The sequence below is a fragment of the Acomys minous genome (assembly GCF_964271855.1).
Source record: "Acomys minous genome assembly, chromosome: 8".
Taxonomy (NCBI): domain Eukaryota; kingdom Metazoa; phylum Chordata; class Mammalia; order Rodentia; family Muridae; genus Acomys; species Acomys minous.
In genome coordinates, this window is record NC_140489.1 from 94,260,348 (window position 1) to 94,286,425 (window position 26,078).

Sequence of the window (26,078 nt, forward strand, 5' to 3'; positions counted from 1 at the left end):
AGGATGGAGCCATATCGCTCTACCCCCAAACAGCCGCATTCTTTCCCCTGCAACACTTGTTTAATTATTTTAATTAATTAATTCATTCATTCATTAAAAACTTCCTTTCTGGAAATACAGAGTGTGATGCAACCAAAAGCTGTGATATGTTTATTTTCATCCCTTGCCGCTCTTCTACCACAAAGCCACAATGCCATGTGTTGAACATGTCTCTGTGATGGCTGTTCGTAGTCGTCAGCTTGACTACATCTAAAACTAACTTAGACCCCAGTGGCTGTGTGCACCTGTGAGGGATTCCTCTTAATTAAAACATTGCAAGTTGAAAGACCCACCCTAAATCTGGACCTTTTGAGGTGAGAAAAATGCACCTTAATCTGGGCCACACCCTCTGTGACAGCCCACATAAAAGACATGGAAGAAGGAAGCATGCTCTCTCTGCCTGCTTGCCCTCCCTCTCGCTGGCAAGGTCCTTCAATTCACTAGCAGTACAGCCTACTTCTTTGGGATGTCGACATATACGGAAGACCAGCTGAGGCATCAAGTCTCATGACTGAGTAACTACTGGTTCTTGGGCTTCCTGTTGGTAGATAGCTAGTGTCAGACCAGCCGTACTACAGCCTGTAAGGCAGTCTAATAACTCTCTCTCTCTCTCTCTCTCTCTCTCTCTCTCTCTCTCTCTCTCTCTCTCTGATATGGCATGTGGAGATGACATCTTAACATGTGAATTCTAGAAAAACTCTGATAAAAAAAAAAAAAAAGGAACCCTTATAAACAAATCCTTTCTCATTGGGTATGGTAGCACAGTCTTTAATTCCAGCATTTGGGAGGCAAAAGCGGGTGGATCTTTATGAGTTTGAAGCCAGCTTGGTCTACACAGTGAGTTCCGGGGCAGCCACGGATGTTGCACAGAGAAATCTTGTCTCAAAAAAAAATAAAAAAACAAATATTTTCTCTCTGGTGCTGAGACGTGAAAGCTTTCTGCTGTTTTTGAAACTTCGTATTCAAGCAACCCAAAGGAGGCACGACCCAAAGATGTACCATTCACCATGATGTGCAGCAATGTGTGGGGTCGCCATGGCTGACACTGCTGTATTTGCAAAGCCTGTACCCAAGTTGTTGGTGTATGGCTCCTGCGTGTGCCCACCCAGGATTCCAAGCTCATGAGAGCTGAGATTATATTTTATATTCATTGTATATCCAGGTGCTAAGTTTGATGTGCTGCATATACTAATATTCATTATAAAAGGAAAGGGGAAAGGAAAGATTTTGAAAAGTAAGAAGCAGATAGCAGGTATGAAGTTAAGGCAGGGTATGGTCCTTCATTTCCTTTCAACAGATACTCACTGCATACAAAGTACTTACTTGAGAAAGTTACAACACATGAAAACTATTTTCATTATCTGAAAGTGGGATTAACAGATTTATGGAAGGATTTAATGAAGCAAAATATAGAATACAGTATAAAAGTTCTTAGAAAACTACAAAATTGTGTATTAGGTTGGATAAAAATTAGCAGTAAGTTTGAAAGCAAACATGACATTAGAATTAGCTTAAGAAATAAAGTTAGGTCTGGTACCTGAGATTTTATCACTTCCACTTGGTGAGGCGGCCTTGTGGGCACACAGAGCAAGGGGACGCAGGCTCTCCTGTTGAGACCTAATAGGCTGTAGTCAGATTGTGGGGGAGGAGCCCCCTCCCTGATGGAGTTCTAGAAGAGGGGAATAGGGCAGAAGAGGGAGGGAGGGAGGGTGAGAATGGGAAAATATGAGCAAGGGGATAACAATTGGGACGTAATGCAAATAAATTATAATAAATAAAAATTTGTATTTTAAATTTGTTTGGAAAGAAAAGAAATAAAGTTAGAGCTGCAATGTGGCTCAGCAAGTATAGGCATTTTCCATCAAGCCTGAGGATCTGAGTTTGATCCTTAGACAAGCAACTTGTCCTCTGACCTCCACATCCACATGATTGCACGCACGCGCGCGCGCGCACGTGTGTGTGTGTGTGTGTGTGTGTGTGTGTGTGTTTGAGCGTACACGTGAGCACACAAACACACACAAAAACACAAAAGAGTAATCACATACAGAGTAAACGAACATGTAATTTTTAAATATTCTTAAAGTGGTATGATCAAATTTTCCTAGTTTTTATAAGATAGAAAGGTAGAAAACAATAACTTAAGAGGAAATTAGTGAAAGGAAATTTGTTCTACATTTACTAATTATTATTTTGTACTGAAAGAGGAACATAATTCTGATATAAAAATTTAACTTATTTCATCCAAGACCTCATAGTTGTATGAGAAGAACCAGACAGTAAAATACCAAGTGGAAGTTGAGAGTAATAAATTTCATATTCCTATGAAGATATATACCATAATGTACCACAAGAGTGTACATTTTCATGCATAAACAGCTTCAATCAGGAACATTGTAAAAAAAAAAAGTCAATAAGGAAACAGATAGCAACTATTTTTTCTAAACAATATGTTTATTTTTATTTTATATGCATTTTTGGTTTTTGACTGCATATATGTCTGTATAGGGTATCAGATCCCCTGGAACTGGAGTAACAGACCATTGTGAGCTGCTATGTGGTTGCTGGGAATTGAACCCAGGTGCTCTGGAAGAGCAGCCAGTGCTCTTAGCCACTGAGCCATCTCTCCAGTCCCCAGTACCTCTATTTTTTATTGTGGTCTTTAGGAAAGGGAAAAGGTGACTAAAAGGCAAACATAAAACTTTTGAATGATAGAATGAAGATAGAAAAAAGAGATGTGGAAAGAACAAGAAACTTAAGAAAAGATGGGCGGGCAAAAAAAAAAAAAAAAGGAAGACTGGTGTGCTAAGAAAATGGAATTTGTATTATTTGTATTCGTGCTCCACAAATCCCCAGCCAGTTTGCTAAGATATATTGCAATGTGTTGGCCATAGCTAAGAAATCCACTACAAAACAAGCTTGAAACAAGGAAGGAAGAAGAGGAGGGGGAGATAAGGAAGAAAAATGAGTATCATGCCTTTTTTTAAATAATGAACTTTTTAATCACTGAGAATTTCATACATGTATATAATGTATTTTGCTCATATTGCCCTCCCCGTTCCTCTCCAGCCCCTCGCAGACCCCACTACCACTTCCCCCTCCAGTTCCACAGCTTCTTCCAATGACCAGCTGGATCCCATCAGTGCTCTCTTGTTTATGTCTATGGGTACAGGGCACCCACTAGACCATGAGCATTTCTCTGAAGAACACTGGCTCTCCCTACCTCGGTAGCTTTCCATTGCAAAGCTCCTCAGGAAGAGGTGCTCCTCCTCCATCTGAACTTTGACTGACTTAATCTTGTCCGGGTCTTATGTCTTGTGCAGACAAGCGTAGCTGTTGTTAGCTTATGAATGCAAGGACCTCGACATCTCCAAATTACAGCTGCACAGCAGTCCTCCCTCATCTCTGGCTCTATTGGTCCTTCTCCCTCTTCTGTGTGAGCCATTCAGGGCAAGAGTATGATACAGATGTCTCATTCAGGCCCAGAACTCCACAGTTACTCATCCTCTGCAGTCCAACTAGCTGTGGGTCTCGGTAAAAATTGCTTTGCATTGCAAAAAGAGAAGCTACTCTGATAAGGATTTAGAGCTTTGGTAATCTGTGGATATACAATCTTTAGAAGGTAGATTGCTAGTATGTCCATTCAATTCAGCAATAGGAGGAAGATTTCCTCTATGGTCTATAGCCGTATCGCATATTCTTGCCCAGGTTTAGTACCAGGCATGAGTTCCTTTCTCTGGAGTAGCCCTTAAATCCAATCAAAGTGGCTGGTTAACCCCATAACTTCTGTGTCACTATTTCACCAATGAGCATATCTTATCAGGACAGTTGCCAAAATGTTCAGAGCTGGGTAAGAAGGATGGCTTTACTCCTCCAACAGACTGTATAACACCTTCTGGCACTAACAAAACTAAACAATAGAGAGGATGTTTGCAAATCAGCTCCAGATTAATATCTCCATGCCCTCTGACTGAAGGTGTGATGCTTTCAAAAATAAGCACTTACCATCTAGTTTTGGTGGGTAGCCAAGAACAATGGCTTGCTTTTGAAGTTTGCGTAAAATAGGAGGCTCTCAGAGAAAGAATTTCTCTAAAAACAGATGAATCACTATAAAATGAGAGTGCCCATTATTCTTAACTAGATTTGTGATGTGTGAAGAAGCAAAAAGTAACTTTTTCTGAGTCCTGACGTTTCAATATACATCTGCTTATCCCAGAAAATTTCTTTAAATTTTCTGGCTTACTGAAACAATTTGAATCTAAAAATTAGAAGGGACATCAAAAGATTAAATAAAGAATTATTCCTCTAAGATAAAGTTCATGAATAAATTGTTTATGACCTAGAATCCTTCATGATTTTGTGTAAAAATTGAAGATTTGTCCCATTAACAATTTTATAAAGTCCACTTAAACTAAATTACTTATTATTGTGCTGTTCTAAGTAGAATTTTCTGCTATCTTACTCTGATCTATAATTTTAAACCATATATATATATATATATATATATATATATATATATATATATATATATATATTCCCTTCCAAATCAGAATAAATCTTCACTCCGCCATAGGACCCTAGTCTGTATTATCTTATTACCTGCTAATGTGTTCTGTCCTTCAGTTACATTAAAACTCCACATTTTATCTACTTTTGCAGATAAATAGTATGCAAATCTGAAAGGAAGACTGACACAGATTCTCCCACCAAATCCAACAGCCACTATTTCAGCTAGATGACTGGCCAGAAGTTCCCCAAGGTCCATCTGTTTCTGTCGCTCTTCCTCCAGCACTGGGGATAGAGCTGTGCTCCCACACTTTCTTCTTATAAGTGCTAGGAGCTCAACTCAAGTTCTCATGATTGGGATAGCATTTTACCAGGCAATCCTTTCACCCTCTTGTCTCATGCTTTTTTTTTTTCCTAACAATAGTCCGTGCTTTTTAATTTGTCAATGTGCAATTTATTTACATGTGCAAATATTTTTGAAATTTTAATTGTACCTCAAATACAATCTTGATTATTTTCAATTGTCGTTTAAATTCTTCCCTAGTCTACTCTTCGTAAGAAAAAAAAAAAAGCCTATCAAACAACAGAACTTTGTACTCAAGTTCTAACACATTGCTAAACAGTTTTCAAAGATACATGAGAATGTGCTAACCATAGCTAAGAATTCCTCCATAAAATACATTTTAGTCAAAACTAGAACAAATTGCAAATTTGTGAGTTTTTACCCTTCTGTGTGAGTTATGCTGTCACTCATGATAAAAAAAATGAAAAGTGAAAAAATATACTTTTTAAATAAAGAACACCTCAAAAGTTCTATGTATAATAATGTGAATATAATTAATCTCTGGCTGTAAACAGCACTTGAAGTACTTCAAATAGTAAAGCTTGCACGTTTTACCATTCTGAAATACTAAATACCATTTTTTTTTTTTTTTTTGGTTTTTTTGAGACAGGGTTTCTCTGTGTAGTCTTGACTGTCCTGGACTCCCTTTGTAGACCAGGCTGGCCTCAAACTCACAGTGATCCTCCTGCCTCTGCCTCCCAAGTGCTGGGATTAAAGGCGTGCGCCACCACACCCGGCTCCTAAATACCATTTTAATTGTAGCTTAGTTAAAGGTTCTCCATGAGAATGGACACAGTCCATGACACTTGTCAGAATAAATTAACCCAAACATGTGTATTGTTTGAATCCTATGTTAATAAAATAGGGGTTCTGAGAAATAAATATTTAGGCCATTTAATGGATACTTCTGAGATAAAAAGTAATTATTTTCATTCCCATACTTCAGATATGATTTTTATAAGGCAAAAGAACTAGTGCAAATCTTGTTCATTTATAACCTGCAAGAGATAAGAAAACCTATTTTCTAAAATGTGGACAATGTTAATTACTTGGAAACTATGAGCCAGTAACTGTATTGGACATCCCATGCCTACAACCTCTTAGTGTTGGTCCTAGAAAAATCAATTAGGTAATCTCCTTCACACCGTATGTCTCTAGTCACCACAAACATCAGAGAGGCTTGGGACTTTTTTTTTTTTTTTCAGATGGAAAAGTAGGTCACACCAAGGTTTTCTTCCCAACATACTTGAAAATGTTCATGCAGCTATTTTTTGCATCTTTTCTTATGTTATCAATGCAGACCAGCAATCAGGTTAAGAGCAAGCTTTTTATCAGTTCAAAAGGTCTGAGCAATTGGATGGATAGGGTCCTAGAAACGTTATTTTATAGAGGATTGATCAATATATAACAATTAGAGTTTTTTTTACAAGAGAGAACTTTAAAATAACATTTTTTATTTGATTCTAAATTAACATTAAATTCTCAATAAATGTTTGTTGAAGACATAAATAAGTGAAATAAGAAAGAGAAGGTATTTCCTGCTTAAAACACATAAAAGATAAGTTATAAGGACTATCCTAATCTCTATTCTTTATTTTTAACATCCTTTAATGGAGTTATAAACTTTGTGAAATACCTAACAATGTTATACATTCTTTACTGTTTATACTTAAAGTTTTTGTTTATATTGTTCCTTTTATTTCCCCCACAGTATTTGATCTGCTAAGTGGATAAGTAGATGTTGTTTTTATGACTACAGTAACAGGCCAAACGAGGAAACATCCGAAAGCTAATGAGGCTACAAGACATATTCAAGGTCACAAAGAGAGTCAGAACAGATACACAAGTCTCTTTACTCTTCTTTCAGTTTTTAGTTAAGCCAGTTTATGCCTTTTGTCAACTAAAGTTGTATACTCCCTAAAACCAAGGGATGTACAAATTCTACATGGAATATTGCAAGGCATACTGGGTTTAAGTTTTTGATAGTCAATATTAACATCCTTGTAGTAACAAAGATGGAAGACAGTGTTTCAAGCTCATATGGAAATTTATGGCATTTGTCACAAAAGAATCACAAGAGCAACACATTACAATATCCACTTATGTGCTTAGCACTATGGGTTTTAATTTACAAGAATTTTGACATTTATTTCACCGTCTTAATGTTGACCGTTTTAATCTATGACACATTTCAGCTCCTAAACACAATCTGGCTAACAAAATAGAAAAGAAAAACCTCTTTTGGAGCCATTTTCAAGGGTTACCATGTTTTGAAACATCTCTGTTCACAGTGAAGCTTTGTTAGTGTTGACAGTGTAATTTCCTTAAATCTCAGAATCCCTATATGGAAAAATCCATAAGGAAACCATTCAGTGGACACAGCCACAATTTAAAGTGTACAACTGTTTTTCTTTAAGAGACAAAGTCTAAAATGGTCTCAGTGTAAGTGTGTATTAAGTGAATATCCATTGTTAGAAAATTCACTATTGTGGGAGCCTTAAGTGTCTATTGGTAAGTGAAAGAAAGTAATCTTGGAAAGCTACAAAATATAGTATGCTTCCAGCTCTTTGATGTTCTAGGAAAGCAAGAATACAGTAGCAATACAAAGGCCAGTGGTTATCAGAGGTATCAAAGGGTTGAGTAGGGAGAAATACATAAATGGGATAGAAGAAATTTTCAAGCAAGTAAAAGTATTTTGTTTGATACTGTAATGGTGAATGTATGGAAGTGTGTACCTAGAAAGTCCTTTGTAACTATACAAAACAAAAGGTGAAACCTACTACGAACGTGGACTTCAGTTAGAAATAATATATGAATAGTTCATCATGTAGCTTGAGTAGAGCAGTGCAGGATGTTAATAATAGAGAAACAAGAAGTCATATGCAGGAAACCTTTACCTTCCACTCCATTTTTCTGTAAACTTAAAATTATCCTAATAAACAAAACCAATTTAACTTTTTAAAAAGTTATAATTATAAAAATGTTAATGGCCTATAAAAACTGTACTCTCATTTCTTAACGATTTTGATCTACCCAGCATATAAAGCCCTGAGGCAAATACATTTGTAGTCTACACCATTTTACTATTCTGCATATTTAGGAATTATTGTTGTTGTTTACATTTTATTTCTTTGTAATCACTTTCAAAGTTCTTTCTGTGCAGTGCCCAAATTATTCCTGGGTCCAATTTCACTCAGTGATATTTTATTAAATCCAATAAACATTCCTGTTAAAAATAATTTTTATTACTGAATTTTGAAAATATGTGTGGGAGCTGAGGAGTCAGTTAAGCAGTCAAGAGCACGCACCACTTCTCCAGGGAACCGAGTTCGATTCCCAGCACCCAGAAGAGGAATGATGGAAGAGAAAGAGAGAAACAGAAGGTAGGAAAAGAAAGGCAGCAGGTGTGCTAAATGCCCATTATTGAGTAGGTACCATGTACCAACATATACTTATGGTTAAGCTCTAACTTTGTATCCTAGCTGTTCAAGTCCATAAGATCCACTAGCAGGCTCAATCCTTTCAATTATCCAATAGGAATTGCCCAAAGTCATAGAGCTTTTAAGAATGCTTACAATAAGCCAGGTACAGTAGCACACACCTATTATCCCAGCACTCTAGGTGACAGAGGCAGGCAGATTTCTGTGAGTTCTAGGCTAGCCTGGTCTACAAAGCAAGTCCAAGTCAGCTGATGCTACACAGAGAAACCCTTCCTTGGGGAGAAAAAAAAACTTAGAGTGGATGTCAGTTGTTTTCTCCAGAAAAATAACTAAATGATAATGCATATGCTTATTTAACTAGAATTAACAATCCTACAATGTATATGCAGTGATTCAAAGATCATTCCACACCACATAAAAATACAAACAACTTTATCTGTCAACAGGAAATGTAATGTTCAATTAACAAAAAAAAAGAGAATTTTAAGTGACATAGCTATTACATGACAGGAGTAGAATTTCATTCATTTATACTCATACAATAGGAATATTTACTGGGAGCAGGTACAGTTTAAAGAACTTGTGATATATTTCTGGGAGAATAAATAATCCTGCCTTCAAAATGTTTTTTTGCATTCTGGGGTTGAATAGATGGCTAACCAGCTAAGAACACTGACTGCTCCTCCTGAGGACCCAAGTTAACGTCCCAGTACCCACAGGGCAGCTCCCAACTTCCTGTAACTCCAGTTCCAGGAGAACTGATCTGATGCCCTTTTCTAGTCTTCAAAGATACTGCCTGCACCTGGTGCAAGGACAGACAGAGGCACTCAGGCAAAACATTCATACACCCAAAAATTTTTTAAAAAATTTAAAAAGAAAGAAAAAGAAAAGAAATAAGCTTGCATTTTAGCAAGGCTTAACTTAAAATATTATGTGCTGGGTTCTCCAGCAGAGAGGGGGTGGAGGGATTACAGCATGATGCTGGAGTTTAAAAGTGTTTGCTGGAGGATGGAACTTAATGAATAAAGCCAAAGTTAAGGTTCAATTTAGTGAGTCTAAAAATATTTACGAACTGATGATCACTTAATCCAGCCACACTTATATTGTGAATTGACGCATTTAGGCTTACATGTAGATGTAACTGCAAAATATACAAATGCAACCCTGGCCTTGTTTACAGCTCTTAGGTTCTCTTGATACTTCTGGGGTTTTTTTTCCCCGTTAATTTTGTTCTACGTGTCTTAGTCAGTGTTCTATTGCAGTGTCTAGAGACACTACAACCACAGCAACTCTTGTGAAGGAAAACATTTAACTGGAGCTGGCTTACAGTTTCAGAGGGTCTGTTGTTGTCATGGTGAGATGCATGATGTCACTCGGGCAGACATGGTGCTAGAGAGGTAGCTGAGAGGTCTGCATCAGGATCGCAGGCAGCAAGAAGAGAGAGTGAGACACTGGGCCTGGCTTGAGGATTTGAAACTCTCAAACCCACCTCCAGAGAAACGTTTCCTTCAGCAAGGCCACGCCTACTCCAACTAGGCCACACCTCCTAATCCCTGTCATGTAGCAACACTCCCTAATGACTGAGCGTTAAACTCTATGAGACAATGGGTGCCATTCCTATTTAAACCACCACAGTATGTAAATATTATTTATTAGCCTAGTGTTTTTTAGCTATGCTTTATGCTTTTGATAGTTACTTTTCAATATGTATATTCTATACTTCTCTGCAAATATCAAGCACAGGAAGGAAGCTATAGCACAGGGAAGCACTCTGCAGACAAGAGAGTCAGGAGTTCAAAGTCATTATCATCAGCTTCACAAGGAGCTTGAGACCAGCCTGGGAAGCACCCTGTGTGAATGGTGGGGGGGGGGGGGGGATGAAGAGAGGAAAAAGAAAAGGAGGGAAGGACGGAGGGAAAGAGGGAGGGAAGGAGGGAAGGAAGGGAAGAAGGCCTTGGGGGATGGTCTGATGTGTTTTGATGTTAATTACTGTTTGCTGTTTGTATGACTCACCTTTTGTTTAATGAAAAGCCATCCCACCTGGGCAGGACAAAGGAGATAGGTGAGGCTTAGAGAGAGAGGAATTCTGCGAAGAAGAAAAGACCACCATGAGGAGAAAGGAGGGAGACCTGAAGGGAAGAGAGGAAAGCTGCCATGGGTTAGCTGGAGGAGAAGCACATGGCCAGCATGGATGGAGAATCTGGCCCAGATAAAACACATTAACAAGTATTAGGGATTACAGATGAGAGCTAACTTGATAGAAGTTATTAGAAACAGATGATATGGAATTGAGCCAGGGATCCCATACCTGCCCCACTATGAAAGTAGTTTAAAAGATTGATATCTGCCCTTCCCCAGGTTAACTAAGGATATTTTAAAATATAACAAGTGTCTGCGTCTTGATTGATTGATAGCCAGGCCTATAGATAATACATGTAATTATAAAACAATAAGGAAGGAGGGAAGGAGAAAGGAAGGGGAACGAAGGAACTAAAGGAGCCTGGCTTTATACAACAAGATCCTATATATCTGCCAAAATGTAGAAAGTAGGTTAGAACAGAGGTGCATTAACTTTTTATAAGTCATAGATACTTCCAGAAAGCAAAGTTACAGGTTTTTTTCTTAAAAGGAATTACATGAATATATCAGGAAAACTAAGAAACTGAAATGGTTTATAAGATCATGAAAATATTTTATTGTGTATATTGATCATATGACTTGAACATCAATGAAAAGTTTTCTTTTAAAGGTAATAAAATAATTTAACACAAAAATAACCTTTCTACATTTTATAAAGGAAGCACAAAATCTCCAAGCCAAAGGAAAACACTTATACAAAGCAAAATATAAGACATTCCTATACATGCTGAACTGTTAAAGTCCAAAAGCTTCTTGTACAACTCATTCATTTCAGATACGGATGAAGTTGTTTCAGCCTAGCTCTTTTTGACAAGCCAACCCTAATCGGACGGCTGCACGTCTTAAGAGGCAGTACTCTGGAAATGCCGTGTGAAAAATGACCACCTGCAAAGAGGACAATATAATTTGCAGAAAGAAGTAAAAATTACCAATATGCTTAAAAGTTCTTATTTACAGAGAATTTATACAACAATCACTTTAAATGCAGTATTGTTCTTATTCCTATTATATCCTGTTCTAAAATATGGAAAGGTAAGTACAGAAAAAGTAAGAAACCTTTCCTAAGCATACAACAGGTACATAAGATCAGTATTCCAGCCAGGAACTCTGACACAAGAACAATAAAACCAAAAACTAATTAAGGCTTAAGCCAATTGATACTGTGTTTTATACATGTCATTTTTAGTTAGAAGCTAAGCAACTCTAGTATGCTGTTAATAGTTATATTTGGTTTCTTTTGTTGTTGTTGTTGTTGTTGTTTTGTTTTGTTTTTGAAACAGGATTTCTCTGCGTAGCCTTGGCTTTCCTGGACTTAGCTTTGTAGACCAGGCTGGCTTGGAACTCACATCAATCTGCCTGCCTCTGCCTCCCAGATTGCTGGGATTACAGGCATGTGCTACCACCCTCGGCTTATATTTGGTTTCTAATAGAGATTATTGTTTAATAGAATACAACTATAATTACATCTGTGGATTAATCTGATTTTTAGTTTTACTTAACATTAAACTATCACTTTCCAATAAATTCAAATGTTTCACAGAGCTGTATTTCTCCCTAGATCGGTTAGCTTACACAGGTAAATATGTTGCATTACCACTAAAATGGGTTTTTCCACACATAAACTATATAGTACATTTGTAAAACATAAACTTAGTAAATTAGTGAATTAGTATTTAGGCTTTAATGAATTAGTATGACTTTAATATTACATTATACTAAAAACACTGTCATCAATCCATTGTTAAATTTAACAAAAACTAGATAGCATGACTTAAAAGTTGAACAAATTGCATATATCTACATAAACACTGATGAATCAGATTCCAAATTAAAATGATATATAAATAAAGTAAAAAAAAGGTTACCTCCCAGAAAGCTATAAATCCATTTTGATACTCAATTTAACATTAAAATCATAAATTTAATGATTAGCAAAAGTATCATTACTAGAGTTTTTAGAAAGCCTTTAAACATAAAGGGATGCCCAAGTCAGAAAAAAATTATTTGGTCATGCTGATATACTAGAATTGGTTATAAATTTGACAGTTTTAGGAATTTTATATAAAATGAACTTCATTAAAAAATTATTTCAGAACAAAGCCAAAATTAATCACCTATTTGAGTTCTTTTTCAAACTATGCTTTTCCTCTTTTATGTTTTAATATAACAGTGACTTACAGTAATTTTACAATGGATGGAAAATTGCTGCACTAATTTTCATCAATAGTAGGTCTTTGTAAAATAATGACCTCTCATTAAGCTATGGTGTTGAGAATATATTCCTTGTAAAATAAGTCATGATCCTTTTCTTATTGTTATATGCTTGATTAATTTATTGTTCACACTTTTTAACAAATTTGAGTATTCCAGCATACTTTCCAAATTGTCTGTATTTTAAAACATGTCATGATTAGCTGAGCGTGGTGACATGACCTTTTAATCCCAGCACTCGGAAGGTAAAGAGGAGGATATCTATGAGTTCAAGGCCAGCCTGGTCTACAAAGTGAGTTCTAGAATAGCCAGAGCTACTCAGAGGGTGGTCAACAGACTAGCAACATCTGTATCGCATCTGCTAGGAGATTGTTACAAACAGGGAGTATTGGCCAGCTATGGTAGCACATGCCTTTAATTTCAGCAGTCAGGAGGAGGAGGCAGGTGGATTGCTGTGAGTTCAAGGCTAGACTGGTCTAAAAAGTGAATCTAGGACAGGCAAGGCTACATGGAGAAACCTTGTCTCGAAAAACCAAAAAAATAAAAAATAAAAAGAACCCACAGAGTCTTAGAAGCTTGAATGCTTCTTGTTCAGGAGAATCACAAGCACATTACAGTCAAAGGAACACTGGCCTAAATTAGGACATATAAAATACTGGTGAACTGGCAGCTACCACATCCCATACAACAATGTGGATGTGTGTTACCTCACCCCCTCTACTCTACATCAAATTAGGTTCCTAAATCCAATTATTCCATGTCTTTCTAGGAAGTAGCAGACTCCATCCTGTCCTGCCTAACTTTTTATACTCACTTATTTTCAGGAAAGAAGAGACTATCTGCTGGAGAAAGCATTCTTTGGATGAGAAGAAGCCAAAAAAAAAAAAAAATGTGTGTGTGTGGCACTCAGAGGAAGGACAGCAGGTTACCAAGAAGAGACTTGATACCGTATGAACATATACAGGGGGAGGTAATCCCCCTCAGTCACAGTCATAGGGGAGGGGAGTAAGGGGAAAATGGGAGGGGGGAAGAATGGGAGGATACAAGGGATGGGATAACCATTGAAATGTAACAAGAATAAATTAATAAAGGAGAAAAAAAGTAAAAAAATAAAATAAATGTGTGTGTGTGTGTGACAGAGAGAGAGAGAGAGAGAGGGAGAGAGAGAGGCAGGGAGAGAGAGAGAGAGGGAGAGAGAGAGAGAGGGAGAGAGAGGCGGAGGGGGGTAGGAGGAGGAGAAATGGTATCTCACTAAAGATATTTGAATAAATATATTGTCTTTTCAATGTGATCTTTTTTAATTTAATATTGTTATATAAATGTATAACAAGACAATAACTTCACCTTGTTCCTTAATTTCAATCCTTTCTTTATCTAAACCCATTTGTACAAGTTAGAATAAATACTAGATTTTGCTTTATTCTTATAGCAAAAGAAATTCTTAGTTAAGGATTATTGGCAATTGTTTAATTTTTCTTTGGTTGGTTTCATTAATAGAAACTAAGAATGAAAGTATAATGGTCATACTCTAAATCATGTTATCACCTAAATAATAATAAATAATTGCTACACATTTGGGCCTAATTTTCTGGCCTCAAACTTGTACCAGATTCTCCTATCAATACCTCCCTAGTGCTGGGATTAAGGTATAAGCCACCACACCCAGATCAGTATTAGTACTGATTCATATTTACAAAGTACCAACATAAGGAGATACATAAAGGTAAAAAGTATAGAGCATAATGGGGGTGACATTTCTATAATGAGAATCCAACTGGGATTCTTTCTTTTTGGGATTTTGCCATGTAATCCTATATACATGATGAATCTCGCATTTATAATACATGTCTTATCACTTAGATCATCGTCTTACATTACTGCAAATATTTGAGCATAGTTTGCAGAGGGCACCTTCTAGTATGATTCTAGTGTTCAGTCAGTTTCTACCTATTTAAAGTAGTAACTTATTGTGTATTTGTTTTCCACCAACCAAACTATTTCATCACGCCAAAACAATATGACAGCCATCTTAAAACACACTCCAGAAAAATAACAGAAGATCTTACCTCCCTTCAATAAATAATTATACTTTTCTTTTTTACATTCATCAGGAGAAAAAGCAGGGCTTTTAGGTAAAGTTTTCTTATAATCTGAAAATAAACATTAACATATTATAGCCCAAACTAACTTTTATGTAGCTACACTGACTAGCTGGCTAAAGTTCTTTCTAGAAAAATTAACTTTTGTCTACAAATGTTAACAATATTGACAAACTATGTTTTTATAAAAACTGGTTTCAATTGGCTTCTAATATTTATAAAATTTAAATAAGATTCTGGAGCTTTTTAAAAATTTAAATAACTTTTTTCTTCTATTTCAGTTTATTGTCTAACATTTTAATAAATCTTTGTGGGAAATAATATACATTAATGAACAGTCTCTCCTATTTTATTATATACATTTTTCCATACATAGGAAAACACTGTAAATTTTTAACATGAGTAAGAGATTTTAAAATAAATAGCATACCTTCCTCAGGAATAGAATGGAGTAATTCTTCCGCTGGTCTCAGACAACCATACTCATTGGGAACCGCCTGCCCTCCATGAGTAGGTATTATTTTCCAATTAAATAAACCTCGGTGCCTTTTATGCTTATTGGGGCCAGCTTCCACGTGACAGGGCAGAGAAGGTGCGTGTCTCTTGTTGGTTTCGACCATTTCCAGAGTTTTTCCTGACTCCATTCTTGCCTCCATAACATTGTTACTTTCTCTAAAGTTGTTTTCTTTCCTATTGTCCATTTCCACAGTATGTGGAATTTCATTTTCTTTACTAATTTCATGAAACATCCGAAGTTCTTCAAGTACTAAATCAAATTTGCTCTTCATCTCAAAATCTTTTGCTACTGGCAGAGTTTCTGTTGATAAACATTTAGCAGTTAAGCCCTGAAAACATTCATTGTTCTCTTCACTTGAATCCCTTTCAAACTGATGATTAGCATATAATGTAGAGTTATTCTTTGGAGAAAAATGCTTTGAATTAACTAACTCACTTTCTTGCAAAATACTTCCATCCTCTTCTGTGTGAGCTCCAATATTTTGATTAACAAGTTTATCTTCTTCCACATTTACACTCTTACTCGCTAATGAAACTGACTGCACTGAAGACATTCTGTCCATTGGGTGAAAACTATCCTCTTCTTTCTCTATGTCAATAGCATTCTGAGCTTGACAACTACTTGAAGCTTTTGTGACCTTCATTTCTTTCTTCAAAATAAAATCATGTATTTTCTCTTCTATTTCACCTAACAAATTCTCCAAGCTGAGCTTCTGAGTTATTGCAGTAGCATTCATCTGGTCACTGTGTGTTGTGTTTTGGCTTAACAATATGCCCAGTTGCCTAACATTAAAGGCATCGTCACATATGAGCTTAAAAATGAAGTAAGTGGTCTTATGCTTCCATTTTCTTTCAGTATCTAAATATTGATTGTAAATACTACTTTCTTCCACATTTAGAAGTTGTTCAGGACAACTTGTATTTTCAAAACTAGGTTCTTTTGTCAAATAAAGTCCTTTCATGTTATCAAAATCCATTAAAAGAGAAAATTCTTTATATGGTTTATAACTTGGAAAACTTTTCATTGTTAAATTAAGAGAATTGATATTTTGTTTCTTAGCCCTTTCAAGAACGTGTTTTATTTTAAATAGCTTTCTTTTCTTTGCCATAGATTTTGTATTATTTTCTAATGGCCTTGAAGAAATTAACATTTTCATTAGATACACAATATTACTTTCCTTTATATTTTTCAAATAATTCAAATGCACTATACATTTGAAAATGCATCTCTCTTCTGATTTCCAGTAGTCTCCATTTCTTATGAAAGAATCAACGTTTTTGGGCAATGAAACTGTATTAATTTTCAGAATAATATGTAAGAGTTCTGAAATAATATTTTGTAAATATTTGCTCAAAATGCCACTCTTTTGAATATCAATCTGCTTTTCACATTTTATTGCTTTATGCCAGGTTAATGCGCTATCTCCTTTATTTCCTGAAATGTACTTTTGTTCAGTATAGTATCTCAGCTGTAGCATATTGGCATTTTCACCTTTACCACTAAACCAAACAACCTGTATTAAATTGGAGGAAGTACCCAGATGTCCTGTTATCAGAGTCTTTGACTGTTGTTCATGAACTTTCTTGGCTTTCACATTATAATAATCTCCCTTGTTTAAAAGGTTTGTCACTAGTAACTGTACCAAAATCAAATTTTCTCTAAGTTTATTTGTATTTTCACAACTAATCTTATTTTTTTCCATTATCCAACAATTTTGCTTCTTGCTTTTCAAAATAGAGCTGTTACAGTGCCAGCTTTGCGATTCTTCTTGTCTGGTAGGTATGTAACAGTCTAGACTCCTTTCTCTTCCTTCCCAATTTTCATCTTCTAGTGTTAGACTGAAATTCTTTTTAGAGTCATTTAAATCACACTCAATACTACTGTGGCTCTGGCAATAGTAGTTTAAATTGATTAAGTCTATTTTCTCTTTAACAGTGAGTGACTGGTGGTTACTTTCATAGTCAGAAAAGTCATTTTCCAGAAATACATTTTTTTTATCATCCTGTAACTTTTGTTTCTTAGCATCAGGTCTATTTTGAGAGCAGAAAATGGTTGTGAAATCCCTAACATATGCCACAATTTTGTCATTCTTTTTCTTTGCGATTTCCTTTAAATAGACAAAGGACATGTTGCTATTTAAATCCTTTGGAAACTCAGGGAAAATTATTGTGACGCTATCTCTAATATAGCTGGGATTGGCGCTTTCTTGGGCCTGGTTTTGAAATTTTGATATTTTTAGTGTCGATGATGAAACGTTATTTTCTTTCTTCCCTGAGATTATAACACTGTCAACTTTACATCTGTCCTTAGTTTCATTTAATGTTGACTTAGTTTCCTCAGAAATGTTTACATCTAGATATGGGTTTCCTGGCTGTCTCACAGAATTCTTTTCTTTAAGAATATTTTTTTTCTCTCGGACAGGAAGTTCTTCGGGCTCCTGTTTGACCCCTTGGACACCGGGCATAGAGGTGTTGGGTGAAGCGTGACTCATTTCTGCTTGGCCACCATGGCACACACCCAGGGCCTCCCTGTCCTGCAGTCCGGCTTCACAAAACCTTCCTGGAGCCCTCGAACAACCTGCTCTTCCTGAGATTCCAGACTGCCAACAGCTCTGCCTATGGAATGTTCTGTCCTGCCATCCCAGGTCACACCGCGGCCTCCCACTGTTCCCTGAACTCCACAGGCTCCTTGGAATGAGGAATGCTGTGATAGGTCTGGGCGACCACTCCCAGACTTTTTCTACCTCAGACAAGCGAGGCACCACAAGCAGAGGCCATCCCGCCTCAGCGATGCCGTCAGGCTCCTTCAGACGAGGCCGCTTGCTGCTAGGGGACGCCGCAGCGGGGTCCTCAGGAGGCGGTTCTGAGGCGACCGGACAAGCGGGCCTCGCACGCCACGCGGGACGCGAGAGAGACATGACCGCCTACCGCGAACATCTGCCTGAAGTCCTCGCCGTGCTCCCCTTTTAAGGACGAAGAAGGCCCCGCCCTTCCCCGCCCTGGCCACGCCTCCGTCACGCCCATCAAGACCAGTTTAGACCGGCTACACACCCCGGTCACGCCTCGGCACGCCCCCTCAGAGTCCTGCCCCCGGCCTGCAGCTGTCAAAGCCCAGAGCGCTCTGGACCGTTACTCCTATTTTCCGTGCCCTTTTAAAGACAGCAACAATAACTGTTCTACGTGTTTTATGCCTTCTCTCGGGGAGAAGTCAGAATCTATCTGTGTTCTAAGTTTTCTGACAGCAGCCTTAGCCTTATTTTTTTTTTTAAGTTCGAAAATCGGTGTTTTCTTCTGATGTCGTTTCCCGTAACATCCAGTGACTCTCTCAGCGGCAGACCAACTCTCTCTGAGTTTGGGGGGGGGGGGGCATTTAAACATCCCACTTGCAGTTAAAATCATATTTTCCACTTCATTAAAATAAAAAACGTTTGTAGCCATCTGAATGTTTAGGGGAAATGGACAGCGCTTAGTACCTAGAAAATCATTTTCAGTTAAGACTAAGACTATTTGTTTTTCACTGGTGTTGTAGAGTTGGCCTCCCAAATTATGGATAATTTTACTTGGATATAAAAATTACATGTCTAGGGGCCTGAAGAGACGGCTCAGCAGTAAGGAACACTGGCGGCTCGTCCAGAGGACCCAGATTCAATTCCCAGAACCCACATGGCGCCTCACAACTGTCTGTAACTTCAGTTCCAGGGGATCTGACACTCTCACACAAATACATACAGGCAAAACACCAAGTGCACATAAGTAAATGTAAAAATAAAAATTACATGTTTGAGCTTCATTTAGTGTAAGCACAACAATCCAATAGTGGCTCATATTTAATTTTTAATGCTATTTCAGTGTTCTCTCTCCACTAAGAAATATTTCTTTATGATTTCTAGTTGGTGCCAAATTTTGCAAATCCTGCAATCATGAAGAAAATGAACTTCTAAATGTTTATTATTATATACATGTTTATTAAGAAGCATGTAATTACTGTTAAATGAAGATAAACTTCAGTTCTCTTGATGGTTGTTTCAATATTAGTATGCTGTGTTTTCCTTTTAAAAAATGTATAAGCACTACAGTATTATACCACGGGAAACTAGTTTCAGAACTCTTGGGGTGCGTATGGAAATATGTAATCTGCACAGTTTTCAGGAATATGATATTCATCCACTCCAAATCTTATAAACACTTGTAGCTATATTGTCACTCACATTCTAGATGTATAGCATTAATGTACAAATTACTTCAGAGACATGTTTACTTAAACTTGGAAAGCAAGCTTAAACAGAAGCACCTCACCAACACACTGAGAATGTGGCAGTGGTTCAAATCACACATTAGTGTGCGGCTTCTATGTATCTTATATTGTCTTTTTATGCCAGATTTCCAATAGTCTGAACCCCAACCTTGTGCATACTTCTATGCTTTTAATCAGCACACAAGTGTAGCGTGCACAGCTAATGTACATAGAATATGTGCACTACCACGCTACTAGAATCTAGATATGTTTTAAGCTGTAAATGCCATTTTTGTGAATTCCACATTGAACTTGTTTTTTATATTTTTCTTCATCTTGCTAGTTTTCACAAGAACACACTTTTTTTTTTTTTTTAGATTTATTTATGTATACAATACCCTGCCTGCTCGCCAGAAGAGGGCATTAGATCACACTACAGATGGTTGTGAGCCAGGACTACTGGAAGAACAGTCAGTGCTCTTCACCACTGAGCCATCTCTCCAGCCCAGAACACACTCTTTTCTAAGCCCCCCAATCATATCATTATTTAACAGTTATGCCTTTTGACTAGAAGTCAAAATACACCGTAAAGCTCAATTCAATAAATTGCTTGAGAATTATGACGAAGGCATTTTTCAGTGTATATAAATATGTAATGCTTTCTTCCCATCTCTTTCCGTATATATGGATGTGTAAATGTGTATATATATGTGTATATATATATATATATATATATTCTGCAGAAATATACAGGAATGTAGGCCAAATGGTTGTACTCACATATTTTAAATTACATTAGTGACCACTTCCATTTATAATTAATATCTATCAAAGCTATTTATTATTTATAATTTTTGTTTACGTTTTAAACGCTACCTCAAAAGGAAACAGGATGTAAGAAGGTACTGGAGGCTGCACCTTCAACTCACAGCTAAGGCTTGTTTGAAAGCTCATTTCTAATGTCACACCTCCTGTATCGTTTTACCTGCCTGTCCTTTGAAAGTACTTGTCTCTTTCAATAACAGTTAACTGAAATTTCAGGGCAGCACCTGTCTCCTCTTTTTTCAGCTGGGTGTCTTATTACAGTTCAGATCTGAACTGAACAAGTGAAAAAACGATTGAGTTCATGAGATAAGCCCCACAAAGGAGCTTTGCTGCTGTCACCTGTCAGAAGCGTTCAGAAGTCATTCAGTGTGTTGGGATGCCAATGTTTACTGTCAGTGTCCTCAGCTTGGCTTGCGACATCTACAATGAAGACGGATGTTGTCTTCTACTCCATGGCTTTTGTTGTTGTCTGTTTCTTTCTAGCCTCTGGCCTCCGAATACTTGTTCTGTCGTTACCATGCTATTCCTTGAGTGTTGTCCACGCCCCTCTCTCTCTCCACTTGGCAAATCCCCACCACCATTACGTTTTCTGTAGCTCAAAAGTTATAGGGAAGCATCTCTACTTCACCCCGGCTCTGCTCAGTCCCTGGGGCAGATGACATACATCCTCCATGCTCTTTTGACAGTACATGGAAAGAACTAGATTGGGAACAAAGTATGACAGTGCGCATCTTCACATGCAGCATCATTTAAAGTGAAACAATGTCCCTGTACATGGCTTAAACCAGAAGCAGTCTCCTCTCCCATTTTTAATGCAGTCTTTAGTGGCTATCTGCTCTCTTAAACTAGAAACACTAGAAATCTTAGTGCTGCTCTCTTCTGCCTTTTTACTGTCATTTCCCAGCACCCAACACCTTGACTCTACACAAATTGTGACCCTGAGATTAAGCCCATGATTTATTCATAATATTTCATTTTTATTTCAATCCCTCATCATCCCCCATAATGAGATGCTCTTCATTTTATTAGTCTCTCTTCCGCTGCTTAACACTAAATAAAATGTGAATTGTTTTGTTATTTCTTTAAAACATCATTGAATTAATAAAAAATAAAAATAAATAAAACATCATTGAATACTTGGATGCTTTGAAATAGTACACAAATTCTAATTTGTCTTATATAGACTTTATCCATTGTTTAGCTCTGTCTTACTCAAAGGGTTATTTTTTGTTGTTGATTTATTTCGTTTTGATGTCAACTTGACACAAACCTGGACACATCTGGTAAAAGGGACTCCCAATTGAGGAACAGCCTCCATTCGACTGGCCCTTTAGGAGGCCAACTTCATGATGATTAATGTGGGAGAGCTCAGATCACTGACAGCGATAGGCCTGGGTTATATAAGAAATAAACTGAGAAGGCCAGCAGAGGCAAGCCAGTGTGTCCTCTGCTTCAGCTCTTGTCTCTAAGTTCCTGCCTTGTTTTCCCCTGGTGACGGACTATAACCTGTAAGCCTTATGAATAAACCCTTTCTTCCCCAAATTGCTTTTGGTCCTAATGTTTGATCACAGCAATAAAAAATTGACCAAAACAAACTCAGTTGTGGTTGAGTAAGAATGGAGCCCATAGGCTCTATATTTGAATGTTTAGTCATCAGAGCATGGCACTGCTTGAGAGGGATTAGGAGGTGTGGCCTTGCTGGAGGAAGTTCATCAATCAGGTGGGCTTTGGGGTTTTAGAAGCCCAAGCCAGGCCCTGTGGTTCTCTCTCTCATCCTGCTGCCTGCAGACCTGGCTGTAGAACTCTCAGCTACTCCTCCAGTACCATTTGTGCCTGCATGCTGCTGTGATCCCCACCCCCACCCCCACGATGACAACTGACTAAATCTCTGAAAGCGTAAGTAAGCCTCAATTAAATATTGTCCTTTACAAGAGCTGCCGAGGTCATAGCATCTTGTCATAGCACTGTAACACTAAGACAAACTCCAAAATGATTTTTACTTCCATTTCTTTTTATATATTATTTAGGTGTTTCTAAATGAACAGAACCTATAGAAAAATATATCATAAAAGAGATCTAGTAGATTGGCCTACCGAACGTATTCTGCGTCACCCAACAATGGCTGACTCATATAGGAGAGTCCAAGAGTCTAGTAGTCGGTTGGTTCACAAGACTGCATGTTTTAGCAATTCCAATCTGATGCTGAAGGCTTGGAAATTATTGAAGAGCTGCTAGTCTTCATTTTAGAAGCTGAAGAAGCTTTTTCAAATATTGTCAAAAGAATGCAACAGAGGCAGCAATGGGGTAGATGAACTTACCTTCAAGCATGAAGGGAAGCAGAAAATAACCAAAGGTTTACTTCTTGCATATACCACCTACATTTAGTGTGGGTCTGCTCATGTCAAAAAAAAAAAAATCCAATCAAGAAAATTTCTCAAAGGTGTGCCATCAGCCTGCCTTTTATTTGATTCTGTATTCACTCAAGTTGACAGCCAAGAATTACCTTGACATTATTTGTCTTCCTGCAGGAATGCATGTCTTATAAATCCTTGAATATGTAAGGCAGAGTTTCCATCTTGGACAGAAGATGGACTATTGGCCTAAAGTGGTGGATTTCATTTACTTTTCCACAGTGATTCTAAAGTCTGCAACTGTCTTGCATCTTTATACACCCACAGTTTTATCTGTTGCTCATCTTTTCCACCTCTAAATCTCACCTAATATATGTATGCTTCACTAGTTAGAAACAACCTTTCCTAGAGCCCAGAGTCTTAGAGAATCAATTGAAAATGTCTAGCTATTTACAACACTAACTTGATATTCTAATAAATTCTAGCATCAGCTAAAGATTATTTGTCTACAGGCAACTAAAGGATGACGACAAAAGGAAATGCAGTTTTCCTCCACTGATGAATTCCCTAATTTTTTCTTTAACCGTGTGATGAGCTATGAAATCATATACATGCAACACTGAACAGACTTAGCAGGTTTATACATATGTGTGTAGCAATAACAAAGGAGTGGAGAGCAGGAGTTTGAAAGGACATGGGAGGAGAGGATGGATGTAGTTGGAGAAAAGAAAAGGAGTGGAGGGAAATAATGGCATTATATTTTAATAAAATGTTAATAAAATAAGAAAGAAAAAATATTTGTCAATGAAATACAAGGGTTTAAATTTTATTAGAACTCTTGTAGTTAAAAGGAACATCTCTTTCACAAAATAATTGTGACCTCTTTTTAGTTAACCTTTTAGAAGAGACTTTCAAATTTCTGAAATGACACAGTGTCTATCACTTTTTTAATCATCCAAATTTGTGCTTTCTCCTTTCTCACAGCTTTGAGTTGTTTTCCGCTGAGACTAGTCACTTTATATTGCTTGGTTACATAATAAACATTTTAAAAGACGATGGAAATTTATGCAGCTGTCACTCACTTTGTATTTCTATGGACGTATGCATATCCACATTAAATATTAAATATACTTCACAGGAAAACAATAGGGAATACTTTAATTCAATAGATGTGAGTAGGAGATACATGAGTAAGAGCTGCAGTCAACCTAAGCTTGAGTGTTCGGTTCACATTTTTTGTGTTGTTAGAAAATGAATAACCCTTTCTGTTTTACATGTATTTGTTTATTGTATATTCTGAATGTGCATGAAACCACCACACACATGAGGTCACATGACAACTTTCAGAAGTTGGTAGAAGCTGGGTATGGAATTCTCTAGGAAGCACCTTTACATGCTGAGACATCTAACCTGCCCTTATTAAGCCTTTCTATGTCAAAGATCCTTGTGGGTGGAGCCCTCTCCTCAGGCCCCTATTTGATACCTGTTTACAAGCATAAGGCCTACACACAAAATAACATAATCACTTGGTTTTGGTTTGCTTATAGTGCTGTGATTTAAGAGTAGAAATGGGTTTAGATCAAGGAGGTTAATGGGCCAAAATAATGGTTTCAATTCCATTATCAAGGGCACAGTGTAGCCATGTCTATCAATTAAGAACCATTGAATGATGCTCTCATCTGATATGACAATTTTATTTAACTCTCCTTCAGTTTGGTTCTGTTATGTTATGTTTGTTTTTGAATGGTTATTTTGTGCAAGGAGTGGGTCTGGTGTTGAAGTAAACAGTGCAGCATTTAAGTTATATGTATATAGAGAGATGGGAAAAGGGAAGGAGGGAGGAAGAGAGAGAGAGAGAGAGAGAGAGAGAGAGAGAGAGAGAGAGAGAGAGACTGGGCCTGGGGGTGGAGCTGAGGCTGGAAAGATGGTTCAAGCAGCAATAGGCCCTCTGCATAAGCATGAAAACAAGAACTCAAATCTCCAGCAAAGACATAAATACCAGGAAGTGGTGGCACACACACTGGTAATCCCAAATGCTGGGGATGTGAAGGCAAAAGTTCTCCTGGAGCTTGCTAACCAGGCAGAGTTGCCAATTCAGTGAGCTCCTAAGAGTTTTTGTTCATACATAGATGATAGATAGATAGAGAGAGAGAGAGAGAGAGAGAGAGAGAGAGAGAGAGAGAGAGAGAGAGAGAATTGGTGAGGCAGACACCTGACACACTTGATCTCCCATACACACACATACTATAGTAAAGAATGCATTCTAATGGGAGTTGTGCATACAAATGGATAATTTAAAATGTGTGGCCTAGTAATCAAGCTGTTCATGATTTGGTTGAGAGCGGTTTGCTAATGTTCCTTTCAGCCACTCTACTCTCACCTCCTGTCCCTCATAATTTGCAACACAACACTCCCTCAAATCTCTAAACACGTCTGTGTTTTGTATTGTTTTGTTTTTCCATTCAGAAGATATCACAGGGCATCAGAGCTCTGCACTCAGCATGGTTTTAAGTATGAGAGGTTCAAATTAAGAAGGCCTTTCCTTCCAGGACTTATAGTAGGGGAAGGGACATGCGTACATGTGAAGGGCATGCCGGCACTAGAGGAAACTAGTAACTCTAGTCTGAAGACTTAGCAGAGTACAGAAGTAATGGGTACTCAATATCTCATTTTTACAAGATATATTCATTCACTCATTCATTCTTCTCCTGTGTTTCACTGAGTCTAATGTTTCATTATCTCTATACCAATCAGCTACTCACCCACATGCCCACAGCCTTGCAGATATCGACCATAGCACACAGAACTCTACAATGATCAGCTGTATATTCCCTATCCCTTCTTACACAATGAGCTCCTTGAGGCCCAGCACAGGTAACTTCTTTACCTTTGTACGTCCAACACTTAGCACAAGGCCTTCAATACCATAGGCAATATTTTTTTGTGATTGGCTTAAATGGGCATCAAGTGGGTAATAAGTGAAATGAGTAAGATTCAAGCATAATAAAAGTTTTATCTGAAAGTACAAAAAATGGTAAGTCTTTAATTCAACCAGCATGTAGATTTTCACTGTGCTTGTATATAAACCCTTCTAAAGCATAAAAATGGGTGACATTCACCCGGAGAATAAAACAGAAGACTACTGAAACTTTTACAAAGGCTTTCAGAGGCTAGAATCCAATCCAGGGAAGCAAATAGAGAAAATGATGCCTAGCAAGCACACACACACAGACACAGACACACACAGACACACACAGACACACACACACACACACACACACACACACACACACATACTCACACACTGCTTAAAGCAGGAGGTAAGAATATTTCTTGGCTTTCAAATGGTTACACTGGTTGCCAAAAAGATGATTTCTA

The 26,078-nt window shown here is 37.4% G+C and overlaps 1 protein-coding gene and 1 long non-coding RNA gene across 2 annotated transcripts in view; both read right to left on the minus strand.

Annotated features, from left to right (window-relative positions):
• LOC311603823 overlaps positions 1-26,078 on the minus strand; it is a 294,782-nt gene that overhangs the window by 256,421 nt on the left and 12,283 nt on the right. The window lies entirely within an intron of this gene.
• Positions 11,031-18,619, minus strand: RAD51AP2 (RAD51 associated protein 2). Its single transcript, XM_084793014.1, has 3 exons — positions 15,205-18,619; positions 14,742-14,825; positions 11,031-11,349 (listed from the first exon to the last, which is right to left on the minus strand). Exons 1-3 carry the CDS (start codon positions 18,206-18,208, stop codon positions 11,231-11,233), a joined length of 3,207 nt encoding a protein of 1,068 aa, XP_084649140.1. The 5' UTR covers positions 18,209-18,619; the 3' UTR covers positions 11,031-11,230.

What these genes read in the sequence shown, in the direction of transcription:
- RAD51AP2 (XM_084793014.1), bottom strand. Translation starts at nt 18,208, where the DNA reads ATGTCTCTCTCGCGTCCCGCGTGGCGTGCGAGGCCCGCTTGTCCGGTC. An exon ending in CCATTCTATTCCTGAGGAAG is followed by an intron (nt 14,826 to 15,204) that starts GTATGCTATTTA and finishes GTTTATTTTCAG; the next exon opens with ATTATAAGAAAACTTTACCT. An exon ending in TAATTATTTATTGAAGGGAG is followed by an intron (nt 11,350 to 14,741) that starts GTAAGATCTTCT and finishes TCCTCTTTGCAG; the next exon opens with GTGGTCATTTTTCACACGGC.